General features: G+C 47.3%; 1 protein-coding gene across 1 annotated transcript in view; it reads right to left on the reverse strand.

Annotated features, from left to right (window-relative positions):
* Nucleotides 1-2319: 2319 nt before the first annotated feature.
* The window catches only part of DNAJB2 (DnaJ heat shock protein family (Hsp40) member B2), a 71894-nt gene continuing 60719 nt past the window's right edge, over nt 2320-13494 (reverse strand). Inside the window, exons 10-11 of the mRNA XM_040358138.1 lie at nt 12672-12899; nt 2320-2826 (exon numbers count right to left, since the gene is read on the reverse strand). Coding sequence (XP_040214072.1) covers nt 2816-2826; nt 12672-12899 — 239 coding nt within the window. The 3' untranslated portion in view covers nt 2320-2815. The remainder of the gene's footprint in view (nt 2827-12671; nt 12900-13494) is intronic.

The following is a 13494-nucleotide window of genomic DNA, read 5'->3' on the forward strand; positions in this document are numbered from 1 at the left end:
CACGGAGCTTCGGATCGGGTCGCGGGCGCGCGCCCGCGACCCACGGCTGTGCACTTAAAGAGGACGTAACTGTACGTGCCTGTGCCCAGCCGTGCCATTCTGCCGACGTATATGTGCAGGAGGCGGTCCTTAAGTGGTTAAAGAACCCTCTATGCATTTTAAGGTTAAAACGTTTCTCTTCTAATTTTAGCGAATGGCCACGTGTCTTTTTAAATTCCCTGTCGCAAAAGAGTTTTCTCCCTATTGTGGGGTCACCAGTGCGGCATTTATACATTGAAATCATCTCCCCTCTCAAGCGTCTCTTCTCCAGAGAGAATAAGTTCAGTGCTCGCAACTTTTCCCATAGCGGAGATCCTCCAATCCCTTAATTATGTTTGTTGCCCTACTCCGGACTCTCTCCAGTTCCAGCGCATCCTTCCTGAGGACTGGTGCCCAGAACTGGATAGCTACTCTAGGTGCGGCCGGACCAGAGTCTTGTAGAGCGGGAGAATTATCTGGCTCCTAGATTCAAAGCAAATCTGTCACGCCTTGTTATGTCAGGAGTGTCAGGACTAACAAGAGTTTGAGCCCCGCTGGCCTAATACATGTATTGCAGCCACATAGAGATTGTTGACATTATCCCCCCCCTGACTTTCTTTACTGCCCACATTATCCCCCCCCTGACTTTCTTTACTGCCCACATTATGCCCCCCTGACTTTCTTTACTGCCCACATTATGCCCCCCTGACTTTCTTTACTGCCCACATTATGCCCCCCTGACTTTCTTTACTGACCACATTATGCCCCCCCCAGACTTTCTTTACTGACCACATTATGCCCCCCTGACTTTCTTTACTGCCCACATTATGCCCCCCTGACTTTCTTTACTGCCCTCATTATGCCCCCCCTGACTTTCTTTACTGCCCACATTTCCCCCCCCCTGACTTTCTTTACTGCCCTCATTATGCCCCCCTGACTTTCTTTACTGCCCACATTATCCCTCCCTGACTTTCTTTACTGCCCACATTATCCCCCCTGGCTTTCTTTACTGCCCACATTATGCCCCCCTGACTTTCTTTACTGCCCACATTATGCCCCCCTGACTTTCTTTACTGCCCACATTATGCCCCCCTGACTTTCTTTACTGACCACATTATGCCCCCCCCCAGACTTTCTTTACTGACCACATTATGCCCCCCTGACTTTCTTTACTGCCCTCATTATGCCCCCCCTGACTTTCTTTACTGCCCACATTATCCCCCCCCTGACTTTCTTTACTGCCCTCATTATGCCCCCCTGACTTTCTTTACTCCCCACATTATCCCTCCCTGACTTTCTTTACTGCCCACATTATCCACCCTGACTTTCTTTACTGCCCACATTATGCCCCCCTGACTTTCTTTACTGCCCACATTATCCCCCCCCCCCTGACTTTGTTTACTGCCCACACTATCCCCTAACCTGACTTTCTTTAATGCCCACATCATCCCCCCCCCCTTACTTTCTTTACTGCCCTCATTATGCCCCCTGACTTTCTTTACTGCCCACATTATCCCCCCCCCCAACTTTCTTTACTGCCCACATTATCCCCCCCCCCCGACTTTCTTTACTGCCCACATTATCCCCCCCTGACTTTCTTTACTGCCCACATTATCCCCCCCTGACTTTCTTTACTGCCCACATTATCCCCCCCCCTGACTTTCTTTACTGCCCACATTATCCCCCCCCCTGACTTTCTTTACTGCCCACATTATCCCCCCCCCCCCCCCGACTTTCTTTACTGCCCACATTATGCCCCCATGACTTTCTTTACTGCCCACATTATGCCCCCCAACTTTCTTTACTGCCCACATTATCCCCCCCCTGACTTTCTTTACTGCCCACATTATTCCCCCCCCTGACTTTCTTTACTGCCCACATTATGCCCCCCTGACTTTCTTTACTGCCCTCATTATGCCCCCCTGACTTTCTTTACTGCCCACATTATGCCCCCCTGACTTTCTTTACTGCCCACATTACCCCCCCCCCCCCGACTTTCTTTACTGCCCACATTATGCCCCCATGACTTTCTTTACTGCCCACATTATCCCCCCCAACTTTCTTTACTGCCCACATTATGCCCCCCCCTGACTTTCTTTACTGCCCACATTATCCCCCCCTGACTTTCTTTACTGCCCACATTGCCCCCCCCCCGACTTTCTTTACTGCCCACATTATGCCCCCCTGACTTTCTTTACTGCCCACATTATGCCCCCCTGACTTTTTCTTTACTGCCCTCCAGATCAGACAGACTAGATGCAGTCCTGAGAAATTCCTTGTATCAAACATTTTAGAAAGACATTGAGACACAGCGAGACCTTTATTAAAAGTTTTCTGTTTTAATGGAGTAAAGTCCTTGCATGGAACGCGCATGTTCCTCTTTTCTGATGAGAGAGTTTAATGTAATTCTATCCATGGAGATCCATTGTTACCACAATCACAGTCCTCAGCATCGTTCATCTTAAAGCACTAATAAGTAGGCGATATGTTTAGAATCCACAAGCTTTTCTTTCATGTAAATATGTACGACACTCTCAGCCACGCAGTCCCACATCCATATATACATGTCCCTTGGGTCCAGCCCCTTTATCCCACCCCAGAGCATCCGCATTTAAAGTCTTATTCCAGTGTAGTGGACAGGCTTCCCCCTGAATCTTTCAAGATGGTACAGCCCAAGTGCCAAAACCAGCTCGCAGGGAAGGTGCATTGTGTTGGGGGAGGGGGAAAGCTTGCCTGTGCTCCCCCAGCAAACCCATCCCAGCCAGCGACGGTAACAGAAGTGTATGTGACTCCGATCTCAGAACACACCTAGTGAGAAAAGCAAGACATTCAGTAGGCAAATAATTCACGTGTGTGCGTGTAAACAACAATCAGCATACAGTTAAAGGATATGTCCGATAAAGTAACTCCTGTACAGTACATTCGTCAGTCAATGTTAAAGCTGAACTTTAGCAGACATAAGCTGATAGTAGGAGAGAGCAGAGTGACAGAGAGATGAGCTGCTTCTCCTTCCACTGTCCAGCTACAGGCTAGGGATGGGCAGCACCTACCACCTAACTGTGCCATCACTACACACCGTACCATTAAAGTGTATATCAATTCAACATGGTGTTCTGATGATGACACCCCCCCTCCCTTAGGCGTTGTACCGTTGTCACATCTTTCTCAAAGGCCCAACTTTCACGTCGTGCGGGTCACAGCTTTCTCAAAAAGTGGCCTACATGTTGCATCAGTCACAGCTTTCTCAACTGTGCCCTACGCGTTTCGCCAGTCAGTTTTCTCAAAGGTGGCGTACGTGTTGTGCCTGTCACAGCTCTCTCAAAGGTTTCCTACGCGTTGCGGCGGTCACAGCTCTCTCAAAGGCCCCACTTACGAGGTGCGCCGATCACAGCTTTCTTAACCACTTGTCAACCGCACGCCGTCGGCGGGCGGAAGACTCCATTGTTCTGACAGGACGTCATATGACGTCCAGTCATTTAAAGCCGCTAGAGGGCGCCCGCGCACACCCGTCGCGTTACTGGGAACACAATGCACTTGCCCGGTGGCCGCCGGTCACCCGCGATTGCCCAGTAACTGAGCAGGACCGTGGATCTGTGTGTGTAAACATAGAGATCCATGTCCTGTCAGAGAGAGGAGACCGATGTTGTGTCCCTTGTACATAAGGACACAGATCGGTCACCTCCCCCAGTCACCCCCCTCCCCCTACAGTTAGAACACTCACTAGGCTACACATTTAACCCCTTCCTCACCCCCTAGTGGTTAACCCCTTCCCTGCCGGTCACATTTATACAGTAATCAATGCATATTTATAGCACTGTTCGCTGTATAAATGTGAATGGTCCCAAAAATGTGTCAAAAGTGTCCGATGTGTCCGCTATAATGTCGCAGTTCCGGAAAAAAAATCACAGATCCGCGGCATTCCTAGTAAAAAAAATAAATAGCCCAAGAAATTAAAACCGCAGAGGCGATCAAATACCCCCAAAAGAAAGCTCTATTTGTGGGAAAAAAAGGACGTCAATTTTGTTTGGGAGCCACGTCGCACGACCGCGCAATTGTCTGTTAAATCGACGCAGTGCCAAATCGCAAAACCTGGCCGGGTCCTTTAGCTGCCTAAAGGTCCGGGTCTTAAGTGGTTAAAGCGGGAGTTCACCCATTTAAAAAAAAAAAAAAAATCTCCCCTTAGCTTCCTGCTCGTTCGGTCTAGGGCAGTACTTACCCGTTTTCGAGCTGCATCTTCTTCCGTCGCTTCCGGGTATGGGTCTTCGGGAGCGGGCGTTCCTTCTTGATTGACATTCTTCCGAGAGGCTTCCGACGGTCGCATCCATCGCGTCACTCGTAGCCGAAAGAAGCCGAACGTCGGTGCGGCTCTATACTGCGCCTGCGTACCGACGTTCGGCTTCTTTCGGAAAATCGTGACGCGATGGATGCGACCGTCGGAAGCCTCTCGGAAACCTGTCAATCAAGAAGGAACGCCCATTCCCGAAGCCCATACCCGGAAGCGACGGAGAGGATGCGTCTCGTAAACGGGTAAGTACTGCACATATTTTAAAATAAATAGCCGATTCCCCTAGTAATAACGAGCAGGAATCTAAGGGGGAAAAGTGCCCTCTAAGGGTGAACCCCCGCTTTAAGAACACATTAGAAGCGCTTCACCAGTAGAATGGATATATATTTTTGTGTAGTGAGTGCACAGTTAGGTGGTAGTGGCTTTTTTTTGGGGGGGGGGGGGGGGACATTTATATAAAATATTAGCTTTCGCTGTTTTTCATGGCATTATATGGCCATCATTCAAAGCAGAAGACTAAGGACATCTTGTGGTGGAAAAGAAGCACTGCGGTGTACAACTACAGATTAAAGGTAAGCATTGCAGAAAAAATAGGATTTTTTGTACTCACCGTAAAATCCTTTTCTCTGGAGTCCATGGACGGACACAGCTCCTTAAATCTTGACAAGTGGGTTATGTTCCCTGTTTACAGGAGAGGACTAGGCAGAAACATGTTAAATACATGTTACATTAACAGAGTTGAACAGCCCCGCCCAGGGGGCGGTCCCTCCAGACATAACCCTCCTCACTGCAGCTTGCAGCCTCAGTTCGTAACAAGCAGTACAAACCTAAAAAGGAGGGGTGGGAGCTGTGTCCGTCCATGGACTCCAGAGAAAAGGATTTTACGGTGAGTACAAAAAATCCTATTTTCTCTTATCGTCCATGGACGGACACAGCTCCTTAAATCTTGACAAGTGGGACGTCCCCAAGCAGTGTCAAAAAAACGAGGGGTGGGAAATATATCAGTAAAAACTATTTTAACTTCACCCCAAAACAAGCAGAGCTCCTCAACGGAGGAGGTGCAACTTTAAACAGCCGCCGGCAAAAACTAGCGGCTGAAAAAAACATCATAAGATGCACTCACAGCAACCATGTAAATTCTGGAAAAAGCGTGAACGGACGAGCAAATCGCCGCCTCGCACACCTGTGAGACCGACGCATGATGTCGAAAAAAAACCCCAGGAAGCACCAATTGCCCTGGTCGAAAGTGCCGTGACCGGAAAGGGGGGCCCGCCCCTTAGAAGCATAGGCCTGTATGACGGCCTGCCTGATCCACCGAGAAATGGTGGTCGACGAGACCGCCAGGCCCTTTTGTGGACCAGACACCGACACAAAAGAGAGTCAGAAGCTCCGAAATGGAGCCGTAGTAGGCTGGTATACCCGCAAAGCGCGTACCACGCCTAAAGTATGAAAGGCCGAAACCTCCTTCGGAAGAAGGGAAGGTCGCGGGCGCACCATCACCTAATCCTTATGGGGGATCAAGCATGGCGGCTTGCAAGACAAGACCGCCAACTCAGAAACCCCTCTAACAGAGGTAAAGGCCACTAAAGGGGCCACCTTCTGAGATAGTGTCAAGAGAAAATCTCTCTGATGTTTCCAAAAGGAAGGTTCCTGAAGAACCGAGAGCACCAGAGTCAAAACTCATGGGGGAAGAGATGGGCCAAGAGGGGAAAGTATATGACAAACCCCTTGCACACAAAAAAAGGGGACCCACCAGGGAATGGGCCGCAAAAAGGCCACTAAACGAACACAGCCAAGGCTGAAATCTGCCCCCAAACGGTGCTTTAAGCAATTTTTAGATCCAATCCAAGCTTTAAAAACAGCAGGACCCTTGACACCGAGAGTACGCCCGTGGACGTCACTCCATCCCTTCGCACCAAGAGAGGTGCGACGGTAGATCCTCCGGAAGAAGACTACCGTGCCCTGTTGAGATGACCGAGTCAGACAGACCCTGGTCATCTAAAGTCTGGCTTCCAATAACCATGTTGAGCAAGTCAGTGACTGTACAACAGGAGGAAGTATGGGACCTTGAGACAGGAACCTCCTGCCCTGGCAATCGCCAGGGTGCCTCCGCTACCAGGCGCCTGATATCAGCGAACCAAGGACACCGAGGTCAATCTGGAGCGATTAGAATCATCGGGATCTCCTCAGCATCCACTCTGTGGAGCGGCCGAGGAAGCAACTACCATGGAGGAATGGCAAAAAAAAAATCACTGATACAGACAACACAGGGCCACCAGCGCGACTGACGCGTCTGTACAAGATCACTAGACCTGGCCACTAACTTTGACACCCTTGCGGCGAAGACAAGCTGCCAGGAGATCCATGCCATGTGAGGCTCACCTCCTGCAAGGGAGCCGAAACAACCCAAGCACAAAGACCAATCGCCCTGGTCCAGCATCTGGCGACTCCAGTAGTCCGCCTGCCGGCATACCTGATGGTAGACTGAAGCCAAGGCCGTGGCGTTGTCTGGCTGAAACCAGATCGGTCGACCACAAGGAGAAGCATAGCCTGATCGCCTAAAATAGTAGGACAATGAACAGTAGACAGCACCTGGTATTCCCAGGCGGTCTCTCACCAGGCACTAGCCAGGCCCGACCCTGGGTAGCTACCGAGACCAGACACATTCAAGGAGGTGTGGTCATAGGTCCACGCAAGTCCAGCGAGTCAGGGCCGACTGGACCCCCCAGTTTTGTGAACCTCCAGGTTCACAAACCGTGAGCTGGCATCCGTCGTAAACACCGACCACTGGAAGGAAGGAACAACTTCCCGGACCGAAGAGTCGGGAATCTCTGTCACCAACTCAGAGAGACTCTGACTAGGTGGCGCACAGCAATCTACAGATTTCAGGACCTTTGCCACTGAGGAGTCTGGATCAACACTAGATACTCCAACGCTGAGTCGGAACCTAGCATGCCCATGATTTGAACCCTGGGTCGCACACATGGAGGGCAGGATTGCTGCCACCGAGCTACACTTTCTGGCCTAAACGTTTAACATCCACCCGAATCTTCGGAGGGTCTGAATGGGAATAACCCATCCACTAGGTCGGAGACAGAAGCTGCTCTCAGAAGAAAGTCGTCCAAGTAGCCAATGAGGCAAAGCCTCGCTGTCCCAACAAAATTCAAATAAGTGCGAGCTCCTAGCTGAAAACCCATGGTGCCGACGCCAGATCAAAAGGGAGGGCCACAGGCTGACAGAGACCCTTCTCTCATCACGAAGCACAGAAAAAAACACTGTGACGTGCAAAACGGGACATGAATGTATGCATCCCTGATGTCCGAGGACGTCAGGACATCCCCCGGATGAAGCGCAGCTACCACCGAACAAATGGATTCCATGCAGAACTACCCGACGTTCAAAGGTATTTAGGGCCTGAGGCCCATAGAAAGAATAAAATAAAATTTCTCCTCAGGGCGCTGGGCCCAAAGGGAGCCATACGTCCTTCTCCTTTGCTAGGCAGAACGAAACTGAGGCTGCAAGCTGCAGTGAGGAGGGTTATGTCTGGAGGGACCGCCCCCTGGGCGGGGCTGTTCAACTCTGTTAATGTAACATGTATTTAACTATTTAACATGTTTCTGCCTAGTCCTCTCCTGTAAACAGGGAACATAACCCACTTGTCAAGATTTAAGGAGCTGTGTCCGTCCATGGACGATAAGAGAAAGATGCATTTTTTTTAATTTGTATGTGAATGGGCTATTCATTGCTTTATTTTATTGTTGACTGCAGTTCTGCTTTAAGGCCCACAAAACTCTACTTCTTGAAATGTGACTGAAGAACATTTAGGCCCCATTCAAATGCCAAATCACAGCCTTTTGCACTGTCCCAATTGGTGCCACGCCACACTGGTTACTGCACTACTTTTGGTGACTTCAGGGGAAAATTCAATAGACATCTGTGCATGAACTCACACAGATGTCTCTCAAATTGCCCCCCCCCCCCAGGGCTGTCTTAATGAGAGGACACACCTGGGCACTGCCCAGGGGCCCCAGCTGCATGGGGGGGGGGCCTGTTTTTCCCCAAAGCAGCTGGTCCTTGAGCCCACGCTGCCCCGAAAATGGGGGGGGGCCATGATGGCACTGAGAGTGATAGATACACAGGGGGGGCAGTCTGCCTCCTACCTACTTGATGTCTGTTTACCTGCACTGTCATCATTGTAGGGGCCCCAGAGCATTACTTTGCCCAGGGGCCCATGATGCTATTAAGATGGCCCTGACCCTGCCCCCCCCCCCCCCGAAAGTCGCACGTGTGAATAAGGGCTCAAAGTGACACTAAAGGTTCCTTTTTTAAACAAAAATGTCATACTGGCCCCGATCCACCTGTTCTGGGGTCCAACGGTGGCTCCTCCCCACATTAGATAACCTCCTCTGAGAAGCGCGCTCCCGAGGGGGGGGTTACCTTGCGGGCACGCTTCTGAGTCATTCATTCGGCGTTCATAGCTGCCGAATGTTTGACTCGGCCCCACCCCCCGGCGCCCGCATCATTGGATTTGACAGCAGCGGGAGCCAATGGCCATCACTTTTAATAAATACATAAAACGTAAATTTATCTTTCTAGATCTGCCTAGAGTTCAGCTGTAACTTGTAACATTTCCGGTTTAACAGACACCTTATTCTTCACATTCTTAATTTGTTAATCTTGAAGACCGAGAAAGGATGAATAAATAGTATGTAAATAGTAGAATAGATCAAGGATTTTAGGCAGCTCTGTGGACATCCATTTAAAAGGCATTGTAATTCACCAGGGCTCATGTATAAAATTGATACAGTGTTAAAATGTCAGAAATAGAGGGGAATTATCCAAAATGTAACATACATCTTTGTGCATCTTAAACTGGAATTTTACCCATAACAGTTTGATAAAAAAAAAGAAAAAAAAAGTTATGCTCGTTAACAAAAGAACATACATTAAAAATGATGCTGCCAAAATTAGCGTCTGACGTTAATTTCCTCCAGCATTGCTCCCGTTTCTTCTTGCTGGAGGCCGCCATTTTGTTGAAGCCCAGAGCCATCACTTTGTTGTTGGGATTTTACCCCAACCCCTGGTCTCAAAAAGTTTACGTCAATTTATTCAATTAAAATATGTATATTTCCAGCCTTGATTATCTGCCTTGGCTTAGCTAGACAGGAAGGCAGACAGAAGCTTTTACAGTGCTGAAGTTCACAGGCCCATGAGGGAGAAGGCAGAGAGAAGATAAGACACTATACTTGTAAGTTTTTACTTTTTTGTGTCTCCCTAGCACCAGAGTTTGTCCTGTCACCTCACCTGCTTTTCAAACAGTCTGCGTCATTCCTGTTGCTTTCTTCCTGCTTCATCAACAGTAAGTCTTAAAGTATTATTAACCCAGGAGCCTGCATTCACTATATCTAGTCTCCCACCGAACATGGAAATGCTAATAGTTTTTGTTAATATAAACTGCTAAATACCTCTTCTCCTCAGCAGAATTTAGCAGTCTTGTGACTTCTATCAGTGTCTGGTTAAAGCTTGTAGGAGGGGTTTTCAGTCTCCTCGGACTGTCCTATGAGGCTGCAGGACCTCTGAACCTCTGTCTGCTATTACAGGGCCATTCAGCAATGTCCAAACAAAATAAATGAACAGCTTGCTCTGAATGTGTGTGGATGACATAGAATCTTCCAAATGAATAGCACCAAGCCGATGATAAAGGCCAATACATTGATTTATTGTCCAAAATGAGTAGAAAGTTCACATAAAAGCATTTAAAATCAAAATTAATACAATACCTAGCCGGTATGTCAAATGTGGATGGGTTGACAACCACTGGGTCCGGTGATCATAAGGGATAAGGATCTGCCGTGATGTGCAACACCGCTAAGCAAACCCACAGTCACTCGTAAGCGAGCCAGAGGCCATCGGCGCTCGCCAGTAGGCAAGGAGATGGGAGGAATTCACAGTGTGCAGCGCCACAGATGACCACGAGTCAAGCCGGAGTCAGCCGACGCTCACGTGCGACATAACCGTCCCACACAGCGGGCCGGAACGGGTTGTCAATCAAAACAGGCTGGGACGCAGAGGGAGCAAGCCAGGGTTGACAACCACTGGCTTGGGTGATCATAAGTAGGGGAACTAGCTGTTAGCGGGGGACACACACACACACACACACACACACACACACACACACACTCTTAATTTTCCCAATTGTGAGAAAAAAAAAATACAAACTTCAAAAAACTCACCGTGCCTCTTCCTAAATACCTTGGAATGTCTACTTTCTAAAAAAGGGGTCATGTGGGGGATACTTGTACTTTTCTGACGTGTAGACATGTGCAATTTGTTTAGTTCCAAATTTGTTTAATGGATTTTGACAAATTCATTAATTCCGAAATTTCCGAATTTAAAAATTTCCAAAGTTTTGAAAAAAGCTAAAAAAAAAAAAAAAAAAAAATGAAAACAAAACTACTTTTTCGGCAGTGCATATGTCTAGACTTGTTAGTGTCTCAAAAAATTACGTTAGTACATCAGGTGCGATACATTTTTAATTACTGGTACCATAACTTGTAGACCAACTTTCACACAAGTCTAAAATAATATACACTTATTTGGGATATTTTTTTTTTTTTTACCAAAAGATATGTAGCAGGCCCAAATTTATGAACAAAAATTACTTATAAAATTTTGCAAATAGAAACTAAAAATGTTTTCGAAAATATATATTATTTTGCAATTTTTTCACGTGCATCACAAAAATAAAAAATACCCAGTAGCGATTAAATACTACCAAAAGAAAGCACTTCTATATAATATATATATATATATATATATATAAATAATCTTATTAAATAAAAATCCTGGGTAGTGTTGCATGACTACGCAATTGTCAAAGTGTGAGCGCCAAAAGCTGTAAATTTGTCTGTGCAGGAAGGGGGTGAATACGCCCGGTATTGAAGTGGTTAACCAGAGACTGCTAGAAGTCCCAAGACTGCTATATACTGCTGATGAGAAAACGTATTTAGCGGTTTATTTTTACTAAAATAATTGCATTTCCATGTTCTGTGTACTGTGGGAGATCAGATATAGCGACTGCAGGCTCTTGAGTTTAGTAACACTTTAAGCACTTCTTAAATTTCTGATAACATTTATACATGAGCCCCAAAAAAATTCAGGGAAGGACTTGAGTAAAATAAGGACTTTTTGGCACAAAACTAGAAGGCCGCTAGGATGTCACAAAACGACATCGCAAATGGTTCCAGCATCCCGGGAAATTATATTTTCAAGGCATTGAAGTGTTTATAAAAGTCCAAGTGGCTTGGCGGTTTAGCAGGAAACCCATCCCTGATGAACAGAGGAAAGAAGGAGAACAGAGCCCAGAAAAGAAGGAAGACAGACCGCTACATGCAGATCGCTGGAGAGAGGCTTCCAGTGGGTTAGTCCAATCAGCGTTCAGCAGAGATCCGGATAGAAGAGGCAGTGTTAAGCCACTAATCAGAGCAGCCAAAAGGTCAGACGACACAAAGCTCATCTCTTAAGTGGCTTTAGAAAATGCCAGCTCATCAGTTTCATAGGTCAGCGCTGCGCTGCTTTAAACTATTTGGTTGCTGTAGGAGCAGGAGGTGCAGTGATGCACAGAGAGGGACGCAAACATAGGCCGGGGCTCTGGACGCCAACAGATCTCAGAGACCTCTTCAGCACAAAGTTGCCATTAAGGTGATGAGTGAAAATCTTGGCTGCCACTAACAGATGAAACATCTTTTTTTTCTCTTTTTCTGGTCTCTCTTTGAGCTATTCAGCTCCCCACTAACTTGGTCTTCTTGAAGGTCTTGATCCGGCCTTGGCTGCTGCTGTACTGCATCCCTGTTTGGGCTTTGAAAGTCCTTAATCTGCTGTGACTGATGATTCAGCTGCTCTACCGTCACCTGCTGGTGCCTAAGTTGATCTGCTGCCCCCAGCTTGTGTTTTAGCTGATCTATGGTCACCTGATGTCTCAGTTGGTCTGCTGCCCCCAGCTGGTGCCTTAGCGGCTCTATGGTCACCTGATGAGGTCTCAGTTGGTCTGCAGTCACCTGATGAGGTCTCAGTTGGTCTGCAGTCACCTGATGAGGGCTCAGTTGCTCTGCAGTCACCTGATGAGGGCTCAGTTGCTCTGCAGTCACCTGATGAGGTCTCAGTTGCTCTGCCGCCCTATGCTGCTGCCTTAGCTGACCTATAGTCACCTGATGAAGCCTTAGTTGGTTTGCGATCGCTTGTTGCTGCCTTAGCTGATCTGCAGTCAACTGATGGCGTCTCAGCAGATGTGCTGTCTGGCCCTGCGCCTTCAGCTGCCTCAATACCTCCTGCGCCTGCCCTTTCCCTGCTTTCTGTGTAATTCTCACACCTGCTCGGTGCTGCCCGGTGGCCTCCATCTCGGAGAGGCTGTAGGCCATGGCCAGTTGCAGATCCTCATCTTCGTCATCGCTGTCCAGTACCGTGTAAGCAGGGGCGGCGCTCTGAGATCGCTGGAGGTGGTTTGGTGACCCCCTGACACGGCTGGTGGGGGTTTGCATGTTTGTCTGGTGATCACGTTTGCTCATCTCCAAGGCCAAGGCAAGTTCATCTTCTACCCCTGCAAAATAACAGTGGAATCAGGATTCATTGCAAATTAATTGATTCAAACTTTTACAAGCCAAACACTACCAACAGTTGTTTGATGTTCATTGTCCAATCTGTGACAACAATTTAAATGCAATTAAATGTTCATGAGCACAGTAGGCACACTCGCCAACCTCGGGTTTGACTTGAACGCATTATTTTAGGCAACTACCATTGTCCCGAGTTTAGGATGGTGCCACAGGTGTCTGCCAGGACAGTCACCTCCAGGATTGCTCCAAGTGGCTTAGACATTCTTTTATCCTTAAGATGAAATTCCAATCAAAACGTTATTTGTATGCGAGAGCGTGCAAAAAGGATCAGAACCCATTTTTTGGTACTGTTGAGTAGATTGCCCCTCACTTCCTGTCACCGTGACCACAGTAGAAGCAAGAGAAATAAAATAAATATTTTTTATATTAGATTATATATATATATATATATATATATATATATATATATATATATATATATATATATTCATTCATATATATATATATATATATATATATATATATATATATATATATATATATATATATATATATATATATATATATATATATATATCC

Source organism: Rana temporaria, chromosome 6 (genome assembly GCF_905171775.1).
Source record: "Rana temporaria chromosome 6, aRanTem1.1, whole genome shotgun sequence".
NCBI lineage: Eukaryota > Metazoa > Chordata > Amphibia > Anura > Ranidae > Rana > Rana temporaria.